The 26,078-nt window shown below is 36.3% G+C and overlaps 4 protein-coding genes and 1 pseudogene across 12 annotated transcripts; all 5 read right to left on the bottom strand.

The window, feature by feature from the left end:
- Positions 1 to 765: 765 nt before the first annotated feature.
- LOC148697565 (uncharacterized) lies at positions 766 to 3,362 on the bottom strand. The gene is made up of 4 exons (XM_088692708.1): positions 3,152 to 3,362; positions 2,601 to 2,899; positions 2,199 to 2,378; positions 766 to 1,349 (listed from the first exon to the last, which is right to left on the bottom strand). The coding sequence occupies exons 2-4, from the start codon at positions 2,853 to 2,855 to the stop codon at positions 1,098 to 1,100; spliced, it is 687 nt and encodes a 228-aa protein (XP_088548834.1). The 5' UTR covers positions 2,856 to 2,899; positions 3,152 to 3,362; the 3' UTR covers positions 766 to 1,097.
- A 697-nt stretch (positions 3,363 to 4,059) lies between these two features.
- LOC137722742 (F-box/LRR-repeat protein At3g26922) lies at positions 4,060 to 15,080 on the bottom strand. Of its 8 annotated transcripts, none has more exons than XM_088692706.1 (6): positions 14,893 to 15,032; positions 13,964 to 14,800; positions 13,596 to 13,858; positions 13,150 to 13,329; positions 12,652 to 12,717; positions 11,084 to 11,614 (listed from the first exon to the last, which is right to left on the bottom strand). In XM_088692706.1, exons 2-6 carry the CDS (start codon positions 14,640 to 14,642, stop codon positions 11,270 to 11,272), a joined length of 1,533 nt encoding a protein of 510 aa, XP_088548832.1. In that variant the 5' UTR covers positions 14,643 to 14,800; positions 14,893 to 15,032; the 3' UTR covers positions 11,084 to 11,269. The 8 variants fall into 8 exon arrangements, 7 of the variants coding, with proteins under 7 accessions (XP_068317923.1, XP_088548832.1, XP_088548831.1 ...); XM_088692705.1 differs by having other exon boundaries at positions 13,964 to 14,803; positions 14,893 to 15,025; XM_068461822.2 differs by lacking the exon at positions 11,084 to 11,614 and adding an exon at positions 4,060 to 4,239 and having other exon boundaries at positions 13,596 to 14,803; positions 14,893 to 15,025.
- On the bottom strand, positions 5,543 to 6,625 carry LOC137722743 (F-box/LRR-repeat protein 25-like; annotated as a pseudogene).
- Positions 15,081 to 17,077: 1,997 nt separating the features above from the next.
- On the bottom strand, positions 17,078 to 20,317 carry LOC137723162 (E3 ubiquitin-protein ligase HAKAI homolog). Of its 2 annotated transcripts, none has more exons than XM_068462336.2 (5): positions 20,151 to 20,317; positions 19,983 to 20,075; positions 18,932 to 19,295; positions 18,689 to 18,747; positions 17,078 to 18,363 (listed from the first exon to the last, which is right to left on the bottom strand). In XM_068462336.2, the coding sequence occupies exons 3-5, from the start codon at positions 19,181 to 19,183 to the stop codon at positions 17,256 to 17,258; spliced, it is 1,419 nt and encodes a 472-aa protein (XP_068318437.1). In that variant the 5' UTR covers positions 19,184 to 19,295; positions 19,983 to 20,075; positions 20,151 to 20,317; the 3' UTR covers positions 17,078 to 17,255. The 2 variants fall into 2 exon arrangements, with proteins under 2 accessions (XP_068318437.1, XP_068318438.1); XM_068462337.2 differs by having other exon boundaries at positions 19,983 to 20,036; positions 20,151 to 20,252.
- Positions 20,318 to 20,910: 593 nt separating this feature from the next.
- On the bottom strand, positions 20,911 to 24,495 carry LOC137722954 (mitochondrial uncoupling protein 1). Its single transcript, XM_068462087.2, has 9 exons — positions 24,205 to 24,495; positions 23,476 to 23,694; positions 23,278 to 23,359; positions 22,856 to 22,989; positions 22,648 to 22,746; positions 22,461 to 22,565; positions 21,876 to 21,950; positions 21,397 to 21,483; positions 20,911 to 21,174 (listed from the first exon to the last, which is right to left on the bottom strand). Exons 1-9 carry the CDS (start codon positions 24,286 to 24,288, stop codon positions 21,139 to 21,141), a joined length of 921 nt encoding a protein of 306 aa, XP_068318188.1. The 5' UTR covers positions 24,289 to 24,495; the 3' UTR covers positions 20,911 to 21,138.
- Between the last annotated feature and the right edge of the window lie 1,583 nt (positions 24,496 to 26,078).

Raw genomic sequence — 26,078 nt, 5'->3', positions numbered from 1 at the left:
TGGGTGGTGGCTGAGTTGGTTACTTCTTCAGCAAGCAATGGCTGAAATTTTTGAAAGCTGTGACTCATTGGAGTAGATCTCTTCATACATGTTACCATATATACACCCACATTAAATATTGCCACCCTCTAATAGCGGAGCATATTGAAAACACAACATATACAATTGGAAGGATTCCGAGCACCTATATTTAGACTTTCTGCATCTATCCGTATTTCGGCAAGCTATTGTAAAAATCGTTACATTTAGTCTTTGTTCGGGAGAACTTTTTTTTTTCTTTCTAAAAACTATAGTTAATTGTAGTTGACGCGTAAAGTTTTTAATCGTTAGATTGATCTAATGGCTTAGATACAGCGAAATATATGTAAATGAACAAATTTAAATGTAGAGGCTCAGAATCTCAAATTGAAATTACCAACATATAGCATTAAGGTTTATTGACCCATTGACCCAATTCATCCTACTGGTTCAATTCGTCGATCTTGTTTATTGGCCCATTAATTAAAATAACTTTATTTGTCTGTTTGATAATTAGTTTGTTCTTAATTTTTCGTTTCATTACGTACTAGTACTGTAATTTATGGCATCCCTCTTCACTTGTAAGTGAGAATTCTCAACATCGACTTAATATTATATTTGTATTGAGTTTAATAACGAGTTAGTGGTTGGCCAATTGTGTGGCACAACCCAATTTTTTATATTTGAGATATATATAAAGAAGGAATGTGAGGGAAATGATGGATGAGAAGTATATGAGAGAAATGATGAAAGAAGGAACAAGAGCTCTTGATTTCTTTTAATCCCAAATTATAATTTGCGTGCCTTGCAAGACAATTTAGGTTTGGGAGATGCAAATTGTAAAAAGATATTACAAAAGAAATATTGCAGAAATGTCCTGTCAATGTAATGTACTATGACAAGAACATACATAATGTTTTTTTCTTTAAATATCAAACGTTCTTCCTTTTCTATCCCAAAAAACCCTTTGCTTGCTTAATAAGTTAATTCTCTATCTGAGATCTCCTAATCACAATATGAACTATCAAAATCGGTCTGTGAGATCACCGGACCATGATTAGAGATTGTGTAGGTGTCGTCTAGGCCCGCCGAATGACAACTACAGCACTGGAAATCCTATTGCTCCTACTCACCATCCCAACAACTTTTGATGGAGCAGTTTGATCACGAAGAACAATAACCATTGTCCTCAAATTTCGAGCATGGTCAAGAATATACCTTGCAAACTTGATTTCATTAGACCCATAGGAATTCTCTATGCTTACCTCCTTAAGCTGGTTAATGAAATCAAGGTTTTGTAGTTTCCAGTATTTATTACCAAAGCGACTTGCCTAAAAACATAAAAACAAATTAATTCAGAATTACCAAATAAATACATTTACCTTGCCATTTTTTCACAATAATTTGTGTGTGCTGTTTACCCCAACTATTCCATAAATTCACCAACATTATATGTTATTGACCCAACCCCCTCTAAAAGGAAATGTCAAAAAATGCAAGTCACATGCAATATTCCAAAACTAATACCATTATACGCATTCAGTGCTGGTTTGTGAAACATGTTTAATGAAAAACAAATAAATTTGATATCAAGCTAGAAAATTATATTAATATCTCATTCGAAGAACCACAAAACTCAATTTGAGAGGCTGTTATTTGACTTGTTTTAACTTATTTTCTTACACTATAATGAATCTAGTGAGAGATTAATATAAGTTTTAGTTAGGATTAATATAAGATTAATATAATCTTATTTTCTTATTTTCTTACACTATAATGACTATATTGAGTTTCTAGATATTTGATAGTAGTTTTATAGTTGTAGTCTTATGGCAACTAGCACTACGGTCTAGCAATTTCTTCTCTAACTTGTAAGTAAGATCTCTCAAATTTGACTTACTTGGAAGACGAGATCAACCTAGGTCTAGCAATACCCCACCCACTAACAATATATCACTACGTCAAAAATAATTATAAAGAAACTAGCTAACACTTTTACTGTCATTTAATCTAGTTTAAATTCGAGTTTTCATTCTTTTAATAGGATGGAATTCTTAAGAAATTTTTGGCTGTAATAAAGCCGCCCTAATTTATAAGCAAATGATTCTACAAATTAGCAAAAGAAAAATGTGTCGTGTGCGTGAGACGGAGATGAATAGGCAACATAGACTTTCACTTACTTTTTCGGGAGCTAACATCTCACAGCTAGTCTTTATGCACAAAACATTCAGATTAGGCATTCTCCTAAGAAGAGAGACCACTGCAGGAACAAGCTTGTTATTCAAACTCTCACAATGTATACTCAAGTTCCGAATTTTATCCCATATTCGTGTTGGCTTGGAGCCTTCCTGGTAGAGAGCCTGCAAGTTTTTCCATAAATTCAAATGCTTTTTAAGTTCCTTCATCGGACAGAACTTGTGCGTAAATAAGAACTCACATTTCCCAGTAAGTCTCACAAATATCACAAGTATGCCATCATAATAAGAATGCAATCTCCATGATTGAAAAGTGAAAACTCTCCAGTCATGAGATTATTTATTCTGTTTTTACGAAAAACGTCCGGAGAATAGAATGAACTTTACCTTAATGGTCTTCTCGTTCATAATAATAACTTCTGAAATTGCACCAAAATCCATTTCCGGAGCTGATAGATGAATTTGCCTGCATCTTTTGGACAAAGCACCCACTCGAGTGTAGTCTTTGAAATTGAGGAAGGAAAGAATATGATGAGCGACTTCCTCCGGAAGATCACTAAATCTGTCTATTCCACTTTCAGAGGAATTTCCTTCAGCTTGACAACTTGTAGATGCCCGGAGCTTACGCTTGCGCCCGGCCATCGCGGTGACTCCTCAAGGCCGGATCTACTAGAGATAATCCTTTCCTGCAACCAACAATTGCAACATTATCTCAAAACTACACAGTCAAGAAACTTTTGCAGCTAAAATGGGATGTGCTTGCCAAATTCCTAATTAAAACATTTTCCGGGCACTACTACAATCAACTAAATTTCAGGAAACCCTAGAAATCAACAAGCCCAGATTTTTCAAAAATCAAAAGTGTAAAATTAGACAGAAATCCTAATTGAAATAAAAGTTAATGGAAAAATCGTATCTTCTGCAAACGAATCACTTACAGGTGTTAGTGGCTGAATCAATTCTTCTTGGACGATGAAGTCTCGCAGGAAGACTAAATAGATGAGAGTAATACGTGAGATACAAGGCACTCCCCCTCTAGTTTAGGGTTAGCCACCTCTCATGGGCTGGGCTTTTACAACCATGGCGGGCCAAGACAAAATGAGCATGAGGCAAAAATATTCAAATTTTGGTTTTGAAAAGTTATCAATTTGAAAAAAAAGAGATAGGTTTTAGCTTTGAAGATGGTTATTACTTTTGTACACATTGGTACGTAATTAGAATTGTTTTTATGAACTTTTAGCTTACGTTTTGACAACAGATATTAACGTTTTTAGCCGTTTACCGACCATATCAGAAATTTATCTTAGATCATAGAAAGCTTAGGGCACATTATTAAGCATGCATTTTGTTAGTTGCGCCTTCCTATGTGAACACACCATCTCTTCCCATGCCTGAATTGCAGTTATCAGAAGAAATGGTTCACGAAATTGCATTTTTGTTCGAAATCATGTAAATTCTTTGATGTTGGTTTTCCCGAGATATTTGTGTGCGAGAACCCAAGATTGTTCTTCAAAGTAGCTGCATACCTCTTGGTGATCTAATCTGTTGATCGTTGGTGGCACGATCGATTAAGAACATCACCAGATTCAAATGCTGTATGAGAGAAATATCAAGGAAATATTACTAGAGAAATATCCTGTCAATTAATGTCATGCAACATGTGATGAGAGTTGCAATCTAATCTTGGTTCGATTTCAAATGCTACGTGAATCTCTATCTGAGACATCAAAATAGCTATGTGGGATCCCCGGACCAGAGAGTGTAGATGTAGTCTAGGTACTGCCGAATGTGAACTGAAGCATTGGAAATCATCTTGCTCCTACTCATCATCCCAGCAACTTTTGATGGAGCATTTTCATCACGATGAACAATGACCATTTTCTTCAAATTTTGAGCACGCTCAAGAATATACCTTTCAAACTCGATTTCATTAGACCCATAGGAATTCTCTATGCTTACCTCCTTGAGCTGGTGAATGAAAAGCAAGGTTTTGCAGTTTCCAGTATTCATTACCAAAGTGACTTGCCTGAAGACATAAAACAATTTAATTCAAAATCACCAAATAAATGCAAAGTAATTAAAAACAAATGAACTTTTGTGCGACTCTGTTTAACCTAACTATTCCTTAAATTCATCAACCTTATATGTTATTGACCCAACCCCCTCTAAAAGGACATGTAAAAATATGTAAGTTACACGCAATATATTCCAAAACTACCACCATTATACACCCAAAGGGTTTACGGTAGCACACTGCCAAACCTTTATAATGATTTTCACTAGATGTTAGATTATGCATGTAGTGCTGGTTTGTCTAACGTGTTTTATGAAAACAAATAAATTTGAAATCAAGCTCGAAAATTATATTCATATCTCATTTGAAGAACACAAAACACAATTTGAGAGGCTATTATTTGATTTGTTTTAACATAATGAATCTAGTGAGAGATTAATATAAGTTTCATAAAGGATTTTTAGTTCGAGATAAGTCATGACTATGTTGAGTTTCTTGATATTTGAAAGCAATTTCATAGTTGTAATCTTATGTCAAATAGCATTACGGTCTAGCAATATTCTTCTCTAACTTGTAAGTGGGGTTTCTCAAAACTGACTTACTTGGAAAACAAGTTCAATACCTAGTTATTATGGCGGCTCGTACTATGGTCTAACAATAGTCCACCCACTAACAATAAATCGCTACATAAAAAATAGAACATAAAATGAAACTAACTAACCCTTTTGCCGTCATTTAATCTAGGTTAAATTTTGAGTTTTCATTCTTTTACTAGGGGGGGTTTCTTAAGATATTGTTGGGTGTAAATAAAGCCAACCTAATTTATACGAAAAAGATTCTACAAATTAGCACAAGAAAATGTGAGTCGTGTGCATGAGAGGGAGATTAATATGCAACATAGACTTTCACTTACAGTTCTGTAAGTCAACTTCCAACAGCTAGTCTTTATGCACAAAATATTCAGATTAGGCATTCTCCTAAGAAGAGAGACCAGTGCAGGAACAAACTTGTTATTCAAGCTCTCACAATGTATACTCAAGTTCCGAATATTATCCAATATTAGTGTTGGCGTGGAGCCTTCCTTGTACAGAGCCTGCAAGTTTTTCCCAAAAAAAAAAAAAAAAAATATCTTAATTAGAGAGAGAGAGTGCACAAGAATTATCACAATCTAGAATAATATAATCACTAATATGTCAAAAATTTACATTTCCTCAGTAAGTCTCACAAATATCACAAGAAGTATGCCATCACAATTAGAATGCAATCTCCATGATTGAAAAGTGAAAACTCAAGTCATTAGATTATTTATACCATTTTAAGAAAAACGTCGGGAGAATAGAGTGAACTTTACCTTAATGGTCTTTCCGTTTATAATAAGAACTTTTGCCAAGCATATACTGCAAAGAACCTCCAATACTATGTCAAACTCATTTTTGGGAGGCTAATAAAATCTCAACTTCTTCCAAACTGTCTAAACGTCCCAGACTTTGGCTATTCCTCAATTTGCCTCTCCATTTCAAAGTTTTAAGATTTGGAGCAAAAATCTTCAGTGATGTGTTGCTATTTGTGCTTTCTCTGCTCGCAAATACATTGTAACCACCCCAGTACATATCTATCTTTTCAAGTTTCTGACCCGATATAGTAAGATGGATGTCACCACGATTGAAAATATAAAAGGTAACTAAAGACGAACTTTCAATGGAGATATTTTGTATACCTTCTATAGAAATAAGACGTAATTCCTGAAGCCATTTGCAGCAACATGAGATCCATTTGAAAATGCTCTCGTCTACTATTTTAACAGAACTCAATGATAAGTAACGGAGATTACTAGAAAAGGATAGACACGGCGCTTCAACAACCTCCGAAATGAATGTATTCAAGGACACCGTAAGAGAGCACAAAGATTGAGAATGGAAGATGAAAGATGGCAACGACAACGTACTGGTACTAACACTGTGTGAGAAATAGAGATCAAGCTCTTCAACATTACACCTTACTGCATTTCGAACCGCTTGATTGCTTGAGAATGGTCATCAGAAACTTTCTCCGCTGTTTCATTTATATAGGAACTCAAGCTGATGTGGACTCGCTGCATCCTGTTATTACCACGATCAAGCAAGTATCTATCAAAAGAACTCATCATCCTCGCCAAATCCGCTTGTTTTACGTCTGTCCACCGATTTGTACCAAAATCAACTACCGGAACTGAGAGACGAAATTGTCTGCATCTTTTGGACAGAACGCCAACTCGAGTGAGGTCTTTGAAATTGAGGAAGGAAAGAATATGATGAGCAACTTCCTCCGGAAGAAGACTAAATCTGTCTACTCCACTTTCAGAACAAGTTTCTTCAGCTTCACAACATGGAGATGTCCGGAGCTTAAGCTTGCGCCCCATCATAGTGACTCCTGAAGGCGGTGGTCGGAGCTACTAGAGATAAAGACGAAGCCCTTCCCAAATACCTAATTAAATTCTCACAGAGGCATTCTATACACTTTCCAGGTACTACCACAATCACCAAGGTGTACAATCAGACAGAAATCCAACTTGAAATCAGAGTTTTCGGAAAAATAATGTTCCGCGAACAAATCACTTACGATCAAAATTCAATCCCCTCCTCCCTGTTAGGGCGGCGGCGGGAGTAGAAATTTGGTGTTGAAAGCCCAGAAAGCCGATAAGCGGCGGATTCTGCGGCAATATTTGTTGCACATCCACGTCGTCGCCGACGAGCTCAAGCAGAAGGAGAGTTGAAGATTTATATGAACGTCGACGCGCCCCACCACAGAGCGCGGAAACCAGTACCTTTCACTCACCCGTCGACGGAGGCCTAGGAGTCCGATCTCAAATAGAAAGTCGAATCCGATGGTTACAAAACCTACGTGTCCAAAGAAAATAATTTTTTCGCTTTTTGGTAATTTTATATATCACAAAATCCAAAGCAGAAGCGTTGTAAAAGAAAAATTTTATTTGAACTCATCTAGCATTACTGTTTTAAAAATCTCCGTTTAGCGCCGCCTAGGCCCCATCTAGGCATTAGACGGTTGGCTACCGCCTCGATTAATGTCTAGGCGTTTGAAAATTAAGAAAGGGCGTCTAGACCTATCGAGGCACCCGCCTAGACTGCCTAGGCACCCGCCTAGCCAGCCCAGACCAGCCTAGACTCCTGCCTAGGTTGCGACTCACTTAAACAGAAAATAGATAACTTTCATTTTGCATTTTACTTTTTTCAATAAATTGTAGAGACTTGTTGAATACTTAAAAGAACACACATTATACACTTGTTCCTCATGTTTTCATTATGTTTCAATAGTTCATAATATATATGTCATTCCATTTTGTAGTTTATGATGAAATCATATATATGTTAAGTATAAACAGACACTTATTTACACGAAATATAATAGATTTAATTAAATCCACCTTATCAGAGCCAATCCCTGGCCGGAAATGTGCCGACGAGGACGTCGGGCCCTTAAGGGGGGTGGATTGTGACATCCCACATCGCCCAGGGGAATGATCCTTAAATGTATATTTCATCCCTACCTAGCACGAGGCCTTTTGGGAGCTCACTGGCTTCGGGTTCCGTAGGAACTCCGAAGTTAAGCGAGAAGGGGGCTAGAGCAATCCCATGATGGGTGACCCATTGGGAAGTTGCTCGTGAGTTCCCAAAAACAAAACCTTGAGGGAATGGTAAGCCCAAAGCGGACAATATCGTGCTACGGTAGTGGAGCAGGCCTGGGAAGTGATCCGTCCCGGGCCGGGATGTGACACACCTAGTCCTTCCAGGCGCCCACCTAGACCCCGTCTAGCCGCCTAGGCGTTAGGCCCTATCCCGCCGCCTGACTAGCGCCTAGCGTCTTTTAGAACCTTCTACATTCAATTTACTCTCTTCACTCATATTGTTTTTTTATTAAAGAATTAATATCTCTTTAAACCCAAATTTATTACCTAAACTGCCCTCTCAAACCCAATTCAAAATGTAAAATTATCTTCACATCTATTCCTTTTATAAAATAACATCTTTAATTTTATGTTTTTTTTTTCTTTTCAAAGAGGCGTCCTTTGCCCCTTTATAATTGCATGTGCCGTATAGGGCTAGCATTTCCATGGCTGCTTTTTTTTCTTTCTATTACCACAACCCATCCATGGACTTGGGATCCAAGAGATCATTGCATAGACTTGAATTTGCCAAGAGAATGTTATGCAAGCTCCAGTTCCGTCCTTTTTAAATCGAGCATTTTCATGTATTTTTTAAGAAACTTTGAAGTGACATAGGGCTGAGTATTTTGCTGCTACGTTAATAAACAAATTGAAGCTATTTCGAATAAAAAAGGTGTAAGACATGCCACCCGCTAGTTCGTGGTTAAGGTTGAGCAATCTTTATGCACCAAGAATCAAGTTTTATGTCTTTGCAGTACCAATCAAAAGTACTTGCACTGGTTTTTTTGGGGCGCATACAGACAGCAAAGAAAAACAAATACAATATAATATAAGAAGTCTGAAATTTAATCCAAAGAAGAGGCAAACAAGCAAAATATCCATAAATCGAGTCATACCTTAGTTGGAGGATTAAAAACTTCAAAATCACCATCCATTAATAGAAAAGCTTGTTTTTCTCTGTCAGAGCTATTAGGGTTTTAGTCGAAATGAACGTAGGATAAATAAAGGGTGATGCTAGAGTTTAATTATAGTATATGGGTCTATTGATAAATTTGATTTTTAGTATGTAGGTCTATTGATAAATTTGATTTTTATTATTAATTTCATTTTGTACTTAATAGTAATTATGCAATAAGATAAAATAGACAATTAACATTTAAAATTTAAGTTGGGTATAGAAAGAGGTAAGATGGGTTTAAATAAAATTTACCATTGTAAAATTCATATAGTAACCATCGCCCGATAAGACTTTATTATTATTGTTTGTAATTTTATATGGTTTAAAAAAATTATATAAAAAAATTAATGAGTGTCTATAGATGAAATTTAGGGGGATGTAGTCAATTTGGATTTCACGGGATTTTAATAGATTTTTTTTAAGTGACAGATTTCAAAGGATTTTAAAAGATTCTCAATTCTATATGGATTTCGTAAGATTTATATGGATTTCTAATATAGATTTCTATGGATTTGTATGGATTTCTTTTGTAGATTTCTCAAGGTTTATATGCACTTCTTTCAAAGATTTCTTAGGATTTTACTCTTAGGATTTTACCCTAATCATAGACTGGTAGACATCTAATCTAAATAGGATTGCTATCTGGTAGTTCATCCAAGCAATAATGTGAAATTTTTTATTGCAGACTATGAACATTTGCTTTAGACCTACTCCTTTGAATAAAACTCAAATTTTAGTTTCTAAGCCTATTCCAACTTGCTCCAACCCTTGGGTCGAATTTGTATGACATCCCACATCGCCCAGGGGAGTGATCCTTAAATGTATATTCTCATCCCTACCTAGCACGAGGCCTTTTGGGAGCTCACTGGTTTCGGGTTCCATGGGAACTCCGAAGTTAAACGAGTAGAGCACGAGAGCACTCCCAGGATGGGTGACCCACTGGGAAGTTCTCGTGTGAGTTCCCAGAAACAACACTGTGAGGGTGTGTTGGGGGCCCAAAGCGGACAATATCGTGATACGGTGGAGTCGGGCCCGAGAAGTGGTCTCGTCCGGGCCGGGATGTGACAATTTGGGTTTGATTCCCCCTGAGTTAGTGGGTTAAGCCACCATATATGTGTATTTTTTTTAGTTTTATATTTATAAATTCACTGAATTCAATGGTTAAGATATAATATCATCATATCCAACGGTAATAAAAAAAGATGCAACGGTTCAAACTTAAATCCAACAACTAAAATAATTAAAAACAATTCTTTCATGTTTTCATATTCTTTCGTCATGTTACACGAGTTTCATGGTGTCAGTTTAGTGATTTTACAATATTTATTAGAATCTAAATATTTTTAAGTTAAAATGTTCATAAAATTAAATTATGATAGTCTACATAATTTTTTTTTTTTTTAACAAAAAGTTACTTAAAAAAATGATCATAAAATTCATTATTTAATAATTTCGAACTAAAAATTTAACCCACAAAGTTTGGAGATGGTCTTAGATAATTCTTTTGGTTTGGTTTTGGGCATGATAGCTTAATGGATTCTTTGAGATTATATTTTGTGCACATTTGCTTTAGATGATTTTTTTGGTTTGGCTTTGGACATGATAGCCTAAGCGAATCTTTGAGAATATATTTTGAGGAAAACTAATGAAAATGGTTTGAAAACTTTGAGTTTTAACGATAAAGACAAAATAAAGGGTAAAGTGAATAGTACCAAAATTGACTTTTTAGTGTAAAAATATAACTTTTTGTTAAAGTGAACAGTACCGTAGACTTCTCGTTAAAACTCCCTATATTTTGTGCAACTAATCTAAGATTTATTTTATTTTATTTTGTTATGGGTAATTTCGATTAGAACGATATCTTGAAATAGGTGAGATGTTTCCTTTTGTTGTAACGAGTATTTTTCGAGTGCAAAGTTTCAAACGATTACGTTAATTCATTGCAAGTGCAATGTCTCTAGGAACAAAAATGTAACCCTTATTTCAATAGGGATGTGATATCCACACACACCCCATTTTACTTCACACACATATTTTCAATTTTCGGTCGTCGGGTCGGATGAATTAACGAAGATCAACAGACAGAAATTATCAAGAGGTGTGTGAGAAATAAAATGGGATGTGCGAATAGCACACTCCATTTCAATATTATTAATTTTTGTGCATTGCTAGACAAATTAGGTTTGGGTGAAGCAAGAGAAAAATATCCTGTCAATTAATGTAATGCAACATGAGAGTTGTAATCTGATCTTTGGTTTATTTCCAAAAGCTGGTTCTCAGTTGCACCTTGAATTTGATTTCTACTCATGCAAACTGTTAAAAGACGTACGAAATGTTTGTTTATTTACCCAAAAAAAATATATATAGATCAATCCTTCTTCCTTCTAGATCCCGAGAATCTCTCTTATTTGCTAAGTCACTGTCTAAGATCTCATAGTCACTATCCCAGATTTCAATATATCAGGTCCCGAATACGAAATGTAAGATCCCGGACCACAAATTCTGTAAATCCTGTGTGGATCCTGCTGGATGAAAATGGAAGCACTGGAAATCATCTTGCTCCTACTCACCATCCCAGCAACTTTTGATGGAGCATCATCGTCACGATGAACAATGACCATTTTCTTCAAATTTTGAGCACGCTCGAGAATATATCTTGCAAACTCGATTTCATTAGATCCATAGGAATTCTCTATGATTACCTCCTTAAGCTGATGAATGAAAGCAAGGTTTTGCAGTTTCCAGTATTCATTACCAAAGTGACTTGCCTGAAAACATAAAAGCAAATTAATTTGTTGTGCAAAAAAAAAAAATGAAGCAAATTATTCAAAATTACCAAATAGAAACATAACTTTCTAAATTCATCTTTTGACGATAATTTTTGGGTGCCTCTGTTTAACCCAACTATTCCATAAACCCGCCAAACTCAATATGTTGATCTAAACCCCTTCCAAAAAGGAACGTAAATATATTCCAAAACTAACCCCATTACACCCGAAGAAGGATGTACGGTACCACACTGCCAAACCTCTAGATTGATGAAGTACATGGTACATTCCACATTAAGTGCTGATTTGTCAAACATGTCTTATGAAAATCAAATAAATTTAACCTCAAACTCAAAAATTATATTCGTATCTCATTTGAAGACCCACAAAATACAATTTGAGAGTATGTTTAATTTGTCTTAACTTATTTATTTACACTGTAATGAAGCTAGGGCAGAGATTATACAAGTTTCACTTAGGACTCAGGATTTTTAGTTGGAGATAAGTGATGACTATGTTGAGTTTCTGAATATTGATAGCAGTTTCAGAGTTGTCTTTTTCAAACTAGCTTGTCTTATGGCCAATAGCACTACGGTCTAGCGATATTCTTCTCTAACTTGTAAGTGGGATGTCTCAAGTTTGACTTACTTGGATTGCGAGTTCAATACGTAATTATTATGATTTCCCAATTGTGTGACTTACCCCAAATCCTCACTGCATAAAAAGTAGAACATTAAAAGAAACTAGCTAACCCTTTTGCTGCTATGTACTCTAAGGTTACATTTTGACTTTTAATTCTTTTAATAGGAGGGTTTTCTTAAGAAATTGTTGGGTTTAAACTTTAAATAAAGTTTCCCTAAATTATAAGAAAATGAATCTACAAATTAGCACAAGAAAAATGTGTCGTGTGCGCAAGAGGGAGATTAATAGGCAACATAGACTTTCCCTTACTGTTTACTGTTCCGGGAGCCAAATTCTCACAGAACATACATTGCAAACTCAATTTCATTAGACCCATAGGAATTCTCTACGCTTACCTCCTTAAGCTGATGAATGAAAACAAGGTTTTGCAGTTTCCAGCATTCATTACTGGAGAGACTTGCCTAAAGACATAAAAGAAATTAATTAAAAATCACCAAATAAACACAAAGTAATTCAAAAACAAATTAACTTTTCTATGACTCTGACTAACCCAACTATTCCACAAATTCACCAAGTTTACACGTTATTGACCCAACCCATTCTAAAAGGAAATGTAAAAACATGTAAGTTGCACCAATATATTACAAAACTAACTATTATGCATAGTGAAAATATATCGCTACATAAAAAAATTAAAAGAAACTAGCTAACCCTTTTGCTGTCATTTAATCTGGGTTAAATTTTGAGTTTTCATTGTTTAATAGGAGGGTTTTCTTAAGAAATACATAAGGTCGCCCTAATTTATTAGCAAATGATTCTAAAAATTAGAACAAGAAAAATGTGTGCCGTATGCGTGAGAGGGAGATCAATAGGCAACACAGGCTTTTACTTACTTTTTCAGGAGTCAAATTCTCACAGCTAGTCTTTATGCACAAAATATTCAGATTAGGCATTCTCCTAAGAAGAGAGACCATTGCAGGAACAAGCCTGTTATTCAAGTTCTCACAATGTATGCTCAAGTTTAAAATATTATCCAATATTAGTGTTGTCGTGGAACCTTCCTTGTACAGAGCCTGCAAGTTTTCAAGAAAAAAATCTTAATTACATAGAAAGAACACAAGAATTATCACAATCTTGATTAATATGATCATTAATTTGTCAAAAAATTAAAGTCTAATGCTGTTTCAGTTACTTCATCTAACAAATATCGCATCAAATATAACATCACAATAAGAATGCAATCTCCATGATTGAAAAGTGAAAACACTCTCAAGAGTCAATTCACAAGATTACTTATAGTGTTTTTACAAAAAAGGTCCAGAGAATAAGTGAACTTTACCTTAACGGTCTCCTCGTTTATGGTCATAACTTTTGCCGTACATATACTGCAAAGAACCTCCAATACTTTGTCAAACTCATTTTTCAGAGGCGCTAAGAAAATCTCAACTTCTTCCAAACTCTTTAAATTTCCCAGACTTTGGCTATTCCTCAATTCGCCTTTCCATTTCAAAGTTTTAAGATTTGGAGCAAAAATCTTCAATGATGTGTTGCTAATTGTGCTTTTTCTGCTCGTAGATGCATCGTAACCACCCCAGTCCATATCTATATATTCAAGTTTCTGACCCGATATAATAAGATGTATGTCACCACAATTGAAAACATAAAAGTTAACCAACGACGAACTTTCAATGGAGATATTTGGTATACCGTTGATAGAAATAAGACGTAATTCCTTAAGGCACTTGCAGCAGCATGAGATCCATTTGAAAACCCTATCGTCTACTATTTTAACAGAACTCAATGATAAGTAATGGAGATTACTAGAAAAGGATAGAGACGGCGCTTGAACAACCTCCAAAATGCTTACACCTGAGGACACCGATAAAGAGCGCAAAGATTGAGAATGGAAGATGAAAGATGGCCACGAGAACGTACTACTAACACGGTGTGAGAAATAGAGATCAAGCTCTTCAACATTACACCTTACTGCATCACGAATCCACTTGAGTACTCGAGAATGGTCATCAGAAACTTTCTTCGTTGTTTCACTTTTACAGACACTCAAGCTGATGCAGACTCGCTGCATCCTGTTCTGACCACGATCGAGCAAGTACCGATCAAAAGAAGTCATCATCCTCGCTAAATCCACTTTTTTTATGCCTGTCCGCTCATCTGTACCAAAATTCACCACCGGAACCGAGAGACGAAATCGTTTGCATTCTTTGGATACAGCACCCACTCGAGTGAGGTCTTTGAAATTGAGGAAGGAAAGAATCCGATGAACAACTTCCTCCGGAAGATCACTAAATCTGTCCATTCCACTTTCAGAACAAGTTCCTTCAGATTCACAACTTGTAGGTGCCTGGAGCTTACGCTTGCGCGCCATCGTAGCGACTCCTCAAGGCGGTGGTCCGATCCAATAGAGAAAAATCGGATGCCCTTCCCAAACACCTAATCAAATTCTCACAGAGGCATATCATCAAACACTTTCCAGGCGCTAGGACAATCAACTAATTTCAGAAAACCCCGAGCGAAATCAACATGCTTCTGGCAACGAAAAGTGTAGAATTACACAGAAATTCGAAGTTGAAATCCAATTTTTCAGAAAATCGGATGTTTGCAAACAGATCACTTACAGGTGGTATGGTAGTGGCTGAATCAATTCTTCTTCGGCAATGGAGTCGTCAATGAGCCGGGCAGTGGTTCTCTTCGCTTACGCCTAGATATAGATTAGATTTAAGAAGTTGAACAAAAATAGAAGTTTCGTATGTTATATAGTTTTCTTTTTCTTTTTCTTTTTTAAATTAGTTGTTTGTATTTTCTTGTTAGTTTAGAATTTGGGCCTAGTTCGTTAAAATTAGGATTCCGTATTTGTTGCTTATTAGAGATTTCTATAATGGTATGTTTTGTAATTCAGTCTAGAATTAGTTGGTGGCATAGTCTTACGAGTTATGTAGATTTTTTGGCGAATCTTGTACTATTGTTTCTTCGTTTTTAATAATATTTGTAGTTTTGTATTTGTTTATTTTATTTGCTTGTTCGTCGTTATGCGTACTATGTGAATTTTGTTCGTCGTTTGTTTGTTTGCTTGTTATGTGTACTCTGATTTTCAACTTAATATAGTTCCATAGACTCCATGTGAATTTTAGTTGAGTTCATTTGAAATCTTAGAAACGATGTCTAATTTCTCAAAATCCCTTTATTATTCCTTCAAATCCATTAAAATCCTTCATATTTTAAAATAAATTACACATAGAGTTTTATGAACTACTTTAAAATGAGGAATTAATATACTCGGATTTTTATAGAGTTTTATAAACCTTTTTAAAATAAAATCTTGAATGAATATATCTAGATTGGTAAATTCTTTTAAAATCTTTTAAACTCCTTATTGAATATACCCTCTAAAAGAGTCTACAAAAAGAGAGAGGGATAGATCAAGAATGAGAGGGTGAATATACCCTTTTAATGTAGAACTGTGAATAATATCGTTTGTTTCATAAAAATAAATAAAAAATAAAAAAACTTAAATTGGACAAAAAGATCCAAAGACAGGGAGTCGTAGGAGTGTGAGAAAGAGATGACAGGAGATAAAGAGAAGGATGAGAGAGAATGAAGAGAGCGAACCATTGGAGACAGAGGAGGAGAAAAAAGAAGAAAAAAAAGGGATAGATAAGATTGGGAGCAAGTGAGTGGGGAGGAGAGAGTAAAAAAAAAGAGTTTAAATTTAAAAATTCTAAAAACTCACTTTTGGTGTTTTTAGATAATCGATTATTTTCTTAAGTTAGTCTTGAATTCAGTTCTTGAAAATAATTCTACCAGCAAGTTTTTGAAAATAGTTCTACCAGCAAGTTGTCTTAACTTTGGTGTTTTTAGATAATAGGCGATTATGAGAAAAACATAATACATCTTGATTTTGTTGGAATTTAAAAAAAAAAAACAGAAATCCAAATTGAAATCAAAGTTTTCGGAAAAACTGCATATTCAGCAAACGAATCACTTACCGGGGGTATTACTTGAGATACAAGGCACTCCCTCCTAATAATACATTTATACATAATTACGTTTTCTCCGTAGCTTGGAGTCACCAAACATGCCCTTAATTGTTCTGCACGTTTTTTTTTTTTTTTAAGTACATCGATATTTTACACTAAGAGAATGAGGAGTTTGGTTAAGCAACACAATGGGCAACCTAATTTAGTATCGAATTCGCCAGCCACGAGATTCGAACCTAAAACCTCTCACTTCTAAGCGAAGATGAATACCACAAGACCTCTCCCCTCTCACTTCTACACGTTACAATATTAGTTTTTAGCTTTTGAAATGGTTTATACATTTGTACATATTTAGATTTGTTTTTATGAAATGTTTTGCCAACATGTCTCGTTCGCAAGAAGCTTGGAGAAGGCCAAAACTCACAGCATGTCTTGTTAGTTGCACATTCCTATGTGAACACACCATTTTCTCCCATGCCTAAATTGCAGTTACCAGAAGAAATGGTAACACGAGGTTGTTACGTTGTCTTCGAATCATGTCGAATGAAAACTGCAACAGTGGAAAACATCTTGCTTGTACTCACCATCCCTGCTACAGCTTTTCAGTGGTCATCGTCATCATTTCGGCAACTGGGATTCATTTGACAAATGATGGCTTCTTAGTTGCTGAAATGATGGCTTTCACCAATTTCCCCACATATAGTTGCCTCACTCTTTCATTTTCTCCAAAGTCATTTATCTTATGGCCATTGCGAAAAGCCATCTTCATTAATTTCGACTGGTGCAAACTATTGGAAAAAAAAAAAAAAAAAGAAAGAACAAAATGTAAAGACCTGAGCCAGGGAAAAACAACACTCAGAGAGAACCTTGGACCAATAATGCCACCAAGCAACGAGTTACAGGGAGGGAAAAAAGAGGAAAATTACAAATATTAATCTGTTCTAGACTTGGCCATCAACAGCCATCATGGGGTGGTCATGTTTCCGGATCTAGCCCTGTCCATCTCATCCTGTATCGCCTTGATAAAACTTACGTTTGAGTTGTGACATGTGAGGTGGGGGTGGAGGTGGCGGAGGAAGTGACATTGGCTGTGCTGCTAAAACACCCTTGCCGTCCCTGGGATCCATGATATTACCACCCTGCACTTGTTCCATTGCGGTGTTGCTCATTTGCGGAGAATTGAAGGGCATACCACCAGGATTCCGTCCATATTCTCCTTGATAAAATGCAGTTTGTCCTTGAGGCTCTGCAGAGTTAGAGAAACTATCTGCATTTCCTTGACCCCCTGCTGCAGCTTCAAAAGGAGCACCAGCTTGTCCTGCATTCCAAGAGTGTGGATAACTAGCTGGAAAGTTCATTTTACCTACCGAACCAGGGGGGAAACCCAGTAATGACCCCTGTTCTGGTCCAACATCTGGGGCGGAATCCTGTCGTGCCATCTCCTCATAGGGAGCACCATAAACTTGCTGGGATCCATCAACTAGAAAGGGAAGGCCAAATGGAAGAGGCATCCGCACTTGATTGGAATTAACAGGCATTGCATAATTAGGGGGTGGAATGGAATGCATGGGTGGATATTCAGAAAAGGGAGTCTCAGATAAAATTCCTTGCTGCTTATCAGAAAATTGGCCAGATTCCTGCATTGGGGCACCCATTGAATCATAGCTTTGTTGATGGAAGAGACTGAGGGGAGCAGGCCTGTCAAAGCCTGGGGGGCGACTGGGGTCTGGAGGGTTACTCTGGACTTGCCCAAAATCTGGGGCTGGGTTGGGCTGCATGACTGGCCTTGGAAGTGATTGTTCTCTAGTCTGTTGAAGCCGAGCTTTGTCCTCACGATCATAGAGCTGAGAATTTGAACCAGGAGAAACTAATGGCCTTGGTGGAGCTCGAGCTGTGGATTCAGATACTGTACATTGTTTGGAATTCTGAGATTCTGATTCATTTCCATCCATTTTGCCTGCAAATGGCTGAAGAAGGTAAGCATGGCTCTCATGGATATGAGATTCAAATTCACCCCTCTTCAGAAAAGATTTCAGACAGTGAGGGGCTGCACAAATGAAGATCCCCTCCATCATTTTGATTGTCTGAATCTTCTGGATGCGTTCGTCGCAACTGTGTAACATAAATCATGAAAGTTAGATGTTCAAATGACTCATCAACTAATTCCAATACTTGGTGGTAATCAATGATTTATTGATGCAAATTTAGCCCTAAAGTGCAATATCCCTCAATTTAAGTCCCTTAGATGAGCACTCTTCTAAATAATAGAAGTACACATGCAAAAGTCAAAATGCTCGTTGGGTGTTATGCCGAAATTCTACAACACTACAAGCCCAAGAAAATCCTTCCGCTCCTTCACTGGGCGAAAGAAAAGGAACAAGTTTGTAGATAACAGATTGATGCACTAGTCTGAGCATGTAAAGTTAAGAAAGCTTACAGATAGCATATTGAGTAACTCCTAGCACAATCCAGACAAAAAGCATGCTCACAAGGGCTCTGCAAGAACACAGGCTAGTTAATATATATGAAGTTTATATCATGCAATTCAACACTTGACTTCTGGTATAAATTTCAGAGTTTCCAAGGGCAAAATATATGAAGCTAAAATAACACCAAGACATGAAATTTAAAAGTAAAAGCAACTAACACATGTGGAAAAACAGGTTTACTCGGTCAATACCAGGCGTCCATAGATAGCAATTGGAAAATCACAGCTAACACAAAAGTGGACGCGTTCTCCAAGCTGGCGACGGGACCTGCGGCCTACATTCTTGACAAGAGTAGTGGTGGTTACTGCACCAATGCCCTTTGCCACAGGAAGATCAGCAAGTACAAGGTGGTCAGGGCATGCAACGGTCACAGTCTCTGCTGGCAAGTGTTTTGCCCCTGCAGCACCCTCTGTTGGTGTAAGACTCTTAAGCCGGATCAGCATCTTTCACCCTACTGTTACCCTCTTCCTTGGATGTATAAAGTTTGCGACTTACTATAGCATGCTAAAATTTCCAACTTCAGACTCCAATTACGAGACCAAATATCTTCTCCTCCTGTAGATGAATTGAAAATAACAAGTCCTCGTGATGGGGTTATTCAAATGAGTGTATTACGCACTTACATATGGATGAAAAATGATGTATAACTAAGGATGCAAATGTCTGGAGTTGAAAAATAAAATTAGATTGACAAAAATTTGGTTTGATATTAGTGTTTTTGTTTCTCACTTCTATGACTCAAATTAAGGAAATTCTGGAAGATTGATAACAAATAGACACGAGAAGGCGCAAAGACTATAGTTTTATCCACAAACCTAGACAAGCGATACACGAATCTAAAGGTAAGCAGCCACAAGGTATTTCTAAGTTCCAAGAACCAAACACAGAAACCACACAGGCAGAATGTCACCCAAAAAAACGAAGGTTAACCCGAAAAAATTCTCAACTCCGATAAACTAACCTAAAAGGTTCAGGTGCCACAAAAATAATAACACCAACATGTTGAATGTTCACATGTTCTCTTCAGACTCTGTATCAAGCAGGAAATAAACTAAGCAGGTGAACCTAAATATTGGAATTTGCAGCATAAAATCTCTGTTTGGTTCCATGGAATCCAATTCCGAATGCAACTATTTGGGGTCATAGCTAACGAAGTTGGCATTGCAATCGAAGTGTGCCCAATTAATACACAAATCTGAACCAAATTTCTTTGCACTGATCGTGGGGAGCAAATACACTAACCGGCAAGTCGTCCATACGACGTCGTCGGCGATCGCAACCATCGAGCGGTCAAGTCTGAAAAGGGTAAATAATATTCAGTTACCGCCGCAAGCCCTAATAAAATCCGATTGAAATTGATTAGATGTTAAGATGTGTGAAAAATTAATGAAAACGGAAATTAAGGAGTACCTGAGCTAAAATGGGAGAAAATTGGCGGAAGAAGAAGAAGGAATTCTGAAATTTTGTTAAATGGCGGGTGGATTTCGGCCGAGATTTGGAGCACGAAGAAGAAGGGAACTCGTTTACTGGGTTTTGGGTTGGTAACAGTTAATGGGCTGACCGACTTGAGGGCCGGTGTGGGCTTTTGGACTACTGTACAAAAAAAATTAAGGGCAAATGCTCTATTTGGAAAGAACAAAAAAAAACAAAGTTCGTTGTTGGAGGACGTCTCACGTGGTTAGCTTGATTGAATTTGGGATCTCAGATGCAAAAGCAAATACTCTTATCTGAACTACAAAATTTTTAACATAACGAAAAATTTTTGTTAAGATATCGTGAATGCATTGTTCAATCATGAGAGAACTTAAAAATTAAATAAAACGTGAGACTGGATTAGCTATGTCATTCCAATTAAGTGATGAGAGAGACGTACTCATGATTAAGCCTTGTTTGATTCCGATTTTAAACACAAGCACACATATGGTAATCGATAATTAGAATCAAAACAAGGAATCAGATTTGAACACAAAGTATTCTTGTGTTTAATTAGAATCAAAACAAGGAGACGGATTCGAACACAAAGTATTCTTGTGTTCACAAAATATGGAGAATCAAAACAGAAATGGTTCCCAAACGGAATAAGAAATTCAATCTCTTATTTTGGAGGAATTGAAAAATAACATTAAGAATATTAAAACCAAAAGTCATGAGTACGACAAGAGAGATAAGATTGTCCAGAAAACAAATTATCATTATTTGTAAAACTTCATAGTTTCGAATACATGTTTTTCTTGGGAGGAAGAGGAACCTTCTCCTCAGTTAGCAAAAAAAATGCCACTAAAAATGTTTAATCTAGGCCTTATTATTCTCTAAAACAACTATCAGTTGCTGCAGATGCTACAACCCCTAAAAAACCCCACATTGTCCTTGATCCTCGCGACCTCGATCCTCGTTAAGCTCACGATGACTCTATATTTCTCACAACCTTCTTAACCTGCCACGAGAAATAAAAGATGAGAAACTAATTCAGGATAGTTACTGAAGACAATCAAGAAATCTAAAGATTAACTGGCTACAAGACTGTTTTCCAAATACATAGCTACGTTATCTATGCTGCAGCCCCCACAGCTGTTGACACAGGGAGTGGCAAGTGCATGCAAAGACCAAAAACACGAAATGGTGAAGAACAGGAAAGTGGAGGAGTTGCAAAATGTACCTGCTCAAGGGTTAGAAACATGATGACATTCCACGATCCTAGCCGTCCAAAATTTGGGATGAAGCCCTTGTAAAAGGCCAAAGGTCCCTGTAAAACATTGAATGCCGTTAATAACCAGTATCTTTTGATGAGTCTCTTCAATTAACTAAAGTTGGAAGTTAGTGTTGGGTTGTGGCAGTTAGCACCCTATTCAGTCTGCAAGTAGATTACACAATGCAAATACACTAATGCTTAAATGCCTTTAGATATTTCACATCGCAACTACAGAAACCAACTGCATAATTTGTTTCAATCAATAACTAGAATTCTGACTGGCTTTAGATTCTACATCTCACGACTCTCACCCACAAGCTAATTTGCTTTACCTCTGAATGCAAATACACTTATACTTGATTTGCATAACTTCTTAACTTATTAAAGCAATTTTAAAGTGTAAATTAAGAATAGGCTAGAAGGTATTGGAAGAAATTAATTTGTACATCATTCTTCAGAGTTTTGAGGAAGCAATCCATCGTGTTTTTGTAAGCAGAATCTCCCATCATCCTTGACTTAACCTGAGAAAAGATGAACAATAAAAAATAAATTAAATATGAGGTTGTATGATGCAATGAGAATAAAAAATGCAGCTCAATCAGTACATGAAAATAGGTAAACCATTTTGACAAAAAGAAAAGAGCGACCACTTATTGAGTCCATGCGTAGCTAAAAAAGGACATAAATCAACTAGTCAATAATAAATGTGCTTGCATAACAGATACAAGACTAATTTACATCTTTAATTGATCAGAGCTTGAAAAAGAGTTTCATATCATATAAAAGTATAGGATGAGAACATGAAAAGAAATGGTAAGAACTAACTGTTTGCATTCTCCATAAGAACTAATAAATATGATGGATGCCTTCCGGCAAATACACATGTGCCACATGCTCTTATCCTGAGTTAATAAGATCATCAATTCACTTGCTGCCAGAACATGTAAGCAAACATAGTATGCGCTAGATACCAGATATACTTAACTAGAGACCAATCAGATAGATTTCACATTTGAATGTAGATAAATTACCACATCAACTGGTGAGCCAATACAGACAGCAAAGAAACCAGCCCCCAGACCAGAAAGAAGATGAGTGACAACATTATCCGAGAACCCTGGAAGTTTTAGAAGTGTCTGCATTGAAATGTATACACATTAAGATAAGTGTAAAGAATGCTGCTCCAAAAGAACAAAATAAGACTGTTAGTGAGCTTACCTCCTTCACTTGATCATAACTGGCTAGTTCGGCAGCATTAATAATAGAATTACGTGCAATGTTGGGTCCGATCCCAGTCCAGAGTGCCCCAACTCCCTCCTAATTTTTCAGATGTGACCCAAGTTTAAAAAGTCAGAAAGAAAAAATTATATATATTTGAATGCCATCCCCTCCTTTTTATCTTAAATTTCTAGGATAGATGTTCAACCTGTCTCACAATGGTGGAATACGCATTCAGTGATCCCGAATAACGCCTTGGTGCACCAGGTGGTAATTTTCCTTCAGCTTGAAGTCTAACTTTCACAAGATCAGTTGGATTTGCCACTGTGATTGCTAAAGCACCTATTTTTTTTTTATCAAAAAAGCAAGTTTGAAAAGTCAAATGTAAATCCAAAATTAACAAGGACCCACTTACATATCAAAAAAGGCAACACACAGGTCTTACTGCCTATCTTTCCATCTTAGAAAGAAAAAAAGATTAAAACAACTATGGACTTCCAGCCAAACTATAATATGACACCACTAGGATACTACAGACAGTAATGCAGATACAGCGCACAAGACTACTTTTATTCCACAAAACCAGCAGAAACGAAAGGTAAATCGAAAAGCAACCACAACCATGCTTACCAGTTGTTAAGGCAGCAAGTATTTTCTTTGTTAAAGGAACATCACCAACAAAGTCACTGCCTCCGCAATAGAAGGACTTGATCTGTAAAGCATACAATTTATATGTATTAGACATCAGAAAGCACAGATATCACATACACTAAAAAGAAAATTTCACAATAAGTTTGCGTTTTCTAAAAAATAAGAATCGGGACGTACAGGATCATACAACCCAATTCTTAAACCTCCATATAGGCATTGACGATGCAATCCAGGTATAATTCCTTTCCAGAGTGCCGTCAGACCTTCTTCCCTGGCTATGGTAGCAACTGTGCCCAGCATACCCCTGTATTTAGGTAAGGCCACTCCATCACCTGCAACAGCTTTCTTCTGGAGTTGAAGCCTGACTTTAGCCGTGTCCAACGGAATAGTACAAATCTGCACCAAGTTAATCAAAAGAACGTCAAACTTAACAGACTCTTCGAAACAAACAGTTGGAAGACATCACAATCAATTGTCTCCTCATACTCAATTGTGTGTATAAACAGGAAGGTCTGATCACAACAAACTAATTAAGATTCAAGTGCGGCACCGGGTCACCTAATTACACGAAAAACTAACCTTAAAATGTTAATTATCAACACATTATACAGCAAAACCAAAACAGCTACATATTTTTTCAAAATTTCCAAAACAGCTACATATTTTTTCAAAATTTTAAGCGCAATTTCTGGGAACAACCAAAAACCCAGATAGCAGAATCATGAACTCAACATATCCGATACGCCAATATAAAATTCATCACAATTTAGGACATGAGTTTCATCTCTCATTTGACTGTTGATATAAAAAAAACAGTCCACAGGATCCAAACACAAAAATCCGTATCGATTCAATTTCGCATAGAAAATAACGTGATCACCGATCAGAGTTCATTTGATTGATTACCTCAGCAAAACAGGCGGAGAAGGCGCTGCTTGCAAAAGTTCCGGCGAAAGAAATGTCGGATTTGGACTTGCTATCGGCCACCATGGCTGAGATGATTGAAACAAAAACGATGGCCGACAGAATCAGATGCGAGTAGGGTTTTAATAGAGGAATGGGAACCCAAATTGCCCAATTGGGTTTCGCTGGAATGCGATTCCCGGGAAAAGCGAATCCCCAATCGGAGGTTTTGCAATTGGGTTTTTGCCTCTACGAGTCACGAAGCGCTCTTCTGCTTCTCCATGTCATTGCTCATTGCTTTTATCAACGCTTTCGCCGCTTTTCCCACCTTTTCGCTTTTGGAATCTCTGCGGGTGCTTATTCGGGAATTTACTGCAGTCGCGGTATTTCACGAATTGGGTTTTGCCACGTGTTGTGATTTTGGGCATAAGGGTCATTTTGCAGTCGCAAGTTTGGAAGTTGGTGATGTGGGCTGCTTCTATTGGTGTAGAATTTGGTGGAGTAATTAAAGGCCTTACGGTTGTTATGGAAAGGAAACTTTCATGTAACTAGTGACATCATATACACAAATATATTAGATAGTTTGGATAATTTTTAACACGTGGAAAATATTCAATTGACCGGTGACGTTATTAGAAGGAAAATGTTATTAAAATACTTATTTTTACCTCTCACACATTTTTATTAATTTTTTGTCATTAATTTGTTTTAATTTATTTGATCTAGCGACTGAAAATTGAAAGATATGTGTGATAATTAAAAATGGGCGTGTGAATAACACTACCTTCTTAAAATTATGCATTGGTTTGAAGATAGAACCTCTTGCTAATTCTTTTTTTAACAAACGATATTATCTACATTAAAGGTGAGAGGAGCGGGGTAAGTAGCAATAATATGATTTAAATTCGTCTTTATCTAATAAATAAATATTTGATAATGATAGGGAGACCAAAATTATAAATCAAATTTTGTAAATCAAATGATGTGAATGTTGATGATTGACTTATTACTTAAGTGTTAATTAACGTGTTTATTTTCTATTAGTAACAAATAATTTGATTTAAAAATTTGATCTCCCTAACATTATTCAATATTTATATATTAGCCTGAATTTTGGGGGTGATTAATTAAGGCAAATACAGAGAAGTTTTATGGTTGGCTATCTGAATCAGTGAACCAGATAAGGATTTTGAAGGGTATTTTTCTAATCATGGTGGACTAATTAAAACATGATCAATTAAAGTAATAGTAATGAGATTGACACATATGGTTGTTGAGTAAACAATTCTTGTGGCATGGCCTGGTTATGATTTGCTGGTGTTTAAATACAAATATTATTTTAGTGTTTAAATACAACATTAAGGATGGTTAATGACAATTATTTTGAAATCGTTAAATAAAAAAATACTAAAAAAAATCATCTTTTTAGACTATTTTTTATAAATCACATAATACAATGACTGATACTTAGAAATCCAAATAGTGGTTTCTCAAACACGACTCCTGCTGAATTGATAACTTTAAGAAAAAGTGAATTGAAAGGCATAAGATAAGAATATAAATGGAGTCCAAATGGACCACTTCTGTGAGGGGCAGTGGCCAATTGGACCAATTTGAATAGGTCAGGTCAGGTGGGTTGATGAAAGTTTTCGGGTACACTCGGAGAAGACAAAAAAGTGATGTTAAATGTTAATGTAGGGCGTGTAGATGGAGTGTGGAGAACAATTTGTATAAAACGAGTTTATTATTACGTGTCTTTTTTTATTTAATAATATCTTGTTATGTAAAGAAAAATTTACACAGTAATGCATTACTAGATAGGAGCCACTACATGATGACAACTCATTTTATGTAAATCTTTCTGGTGTAGGTGAGGA

The sequence above is a fragment of the Pyrus communis genome, chromosome 4 (assembly GCF_041283825.1).
Source record: "Pyrus communis isolate YQ-2024b chromosome 4, ASM4128382v1, whole genome shotgun sequence".
Classification (NCBI taxonomy): domain Eukaryota; kingdom Viridiplantae; phylum Streptophyta; class Magnoliopsida; order Rosales; family Rosaceae; genus Pyrus; species Pyrus communis.
The sequence above is the reverse complement of the archived record's forward strand: the minus strand, read 5'-3'. Positions and strand labels throughout refer to the sequence as shown.

Bases quoted from the DNA above. Each gene is read 5' to 3' on its own strand.
- LOC137722742 (XM_068461818.2), bottom strand. From the start codon at position 14,642: ATGGCGCGCAAGCGTAAGCTCCAGGCACCTACAAGTTGTGAATCTGAA. The intron at 13,330-13,595 runs GTAAAGTTCACT...GAAAACTTGCAG, and splicing joins TAAACGAGGAGACCGTTAAG to GCTCTGTACAAGGAAGGTTC. The intron at 12,718-13,149 runs GTAAGTAAAAGC...TTATGTCTTTAG, and splicing joins AGAATTTGACTCCTGAAAAA to GCAAGTCTCTCCAGTAATGA.
- LOC148697565 (XM_088692708.1), bottom strand. From the start codon at position 2,855: ATGGCCGGGCGCAAGCGTAAGCTCCGGGCATCTACAAGTTGTCAAGCT. The intron at 2,379-2,600 runs GTAAAGTTCATT...AAAAACTTGCAG, and splicing joins TGAACGAGAAGACCATTAAG to GCTCTCTACCAGGAAGGCTC. The intron at 1,350-2,198 runs GTAAGTGAAAGT...TTATGTTTTTAG, and splicing joins AGATGTTAGCTCCCGAAAAA to GCAAGTCGCTTTGGTAATAA.
- LOC137723162 (XM_068462336.2), bottom strand. From the start codon at position 19,183: ATGCTGATCCGGCTTAAGAGTCTTACACCAACAGAGGGTGCTGCAGGG. The intron at 18,748-18,931 runs GTATTGACCGAG...GTGTTCTTGCAG, and splicing joins TTGCTATCTATGGACGCCTG to AGCCCTTGTGAGCATGCTTT. The intron at 18,364-18,688 runs GTAAGCTTTCTT...TATGTTACACAG, and splicing joins AGTTACTCAATATGCTATCT to TTGCGACGAACGCATCCAGA.
- LOC137722954 (XM_068462087.2), bottom strand. From the start codon at position 24,288: ATGGTGGCCGATAGCAAGTCCAAATCCGACATTTCTTTCGCCGGAACT. The intron at 23,360-23,475 runs GTACGTCCCGAT...TATGCTTTACAG, and splicing joins GAATTGGGTTGTATGATCCT to ATCAAGTCCTTCTATTGCGG. The intron at 21,951-22,460 runs GTAATTTATCTA...ATCTTTTCTCAG, and splicing joins TTGGCTCACCAGTTGATGTG to GTTAAGTCAAGGATGATGGG.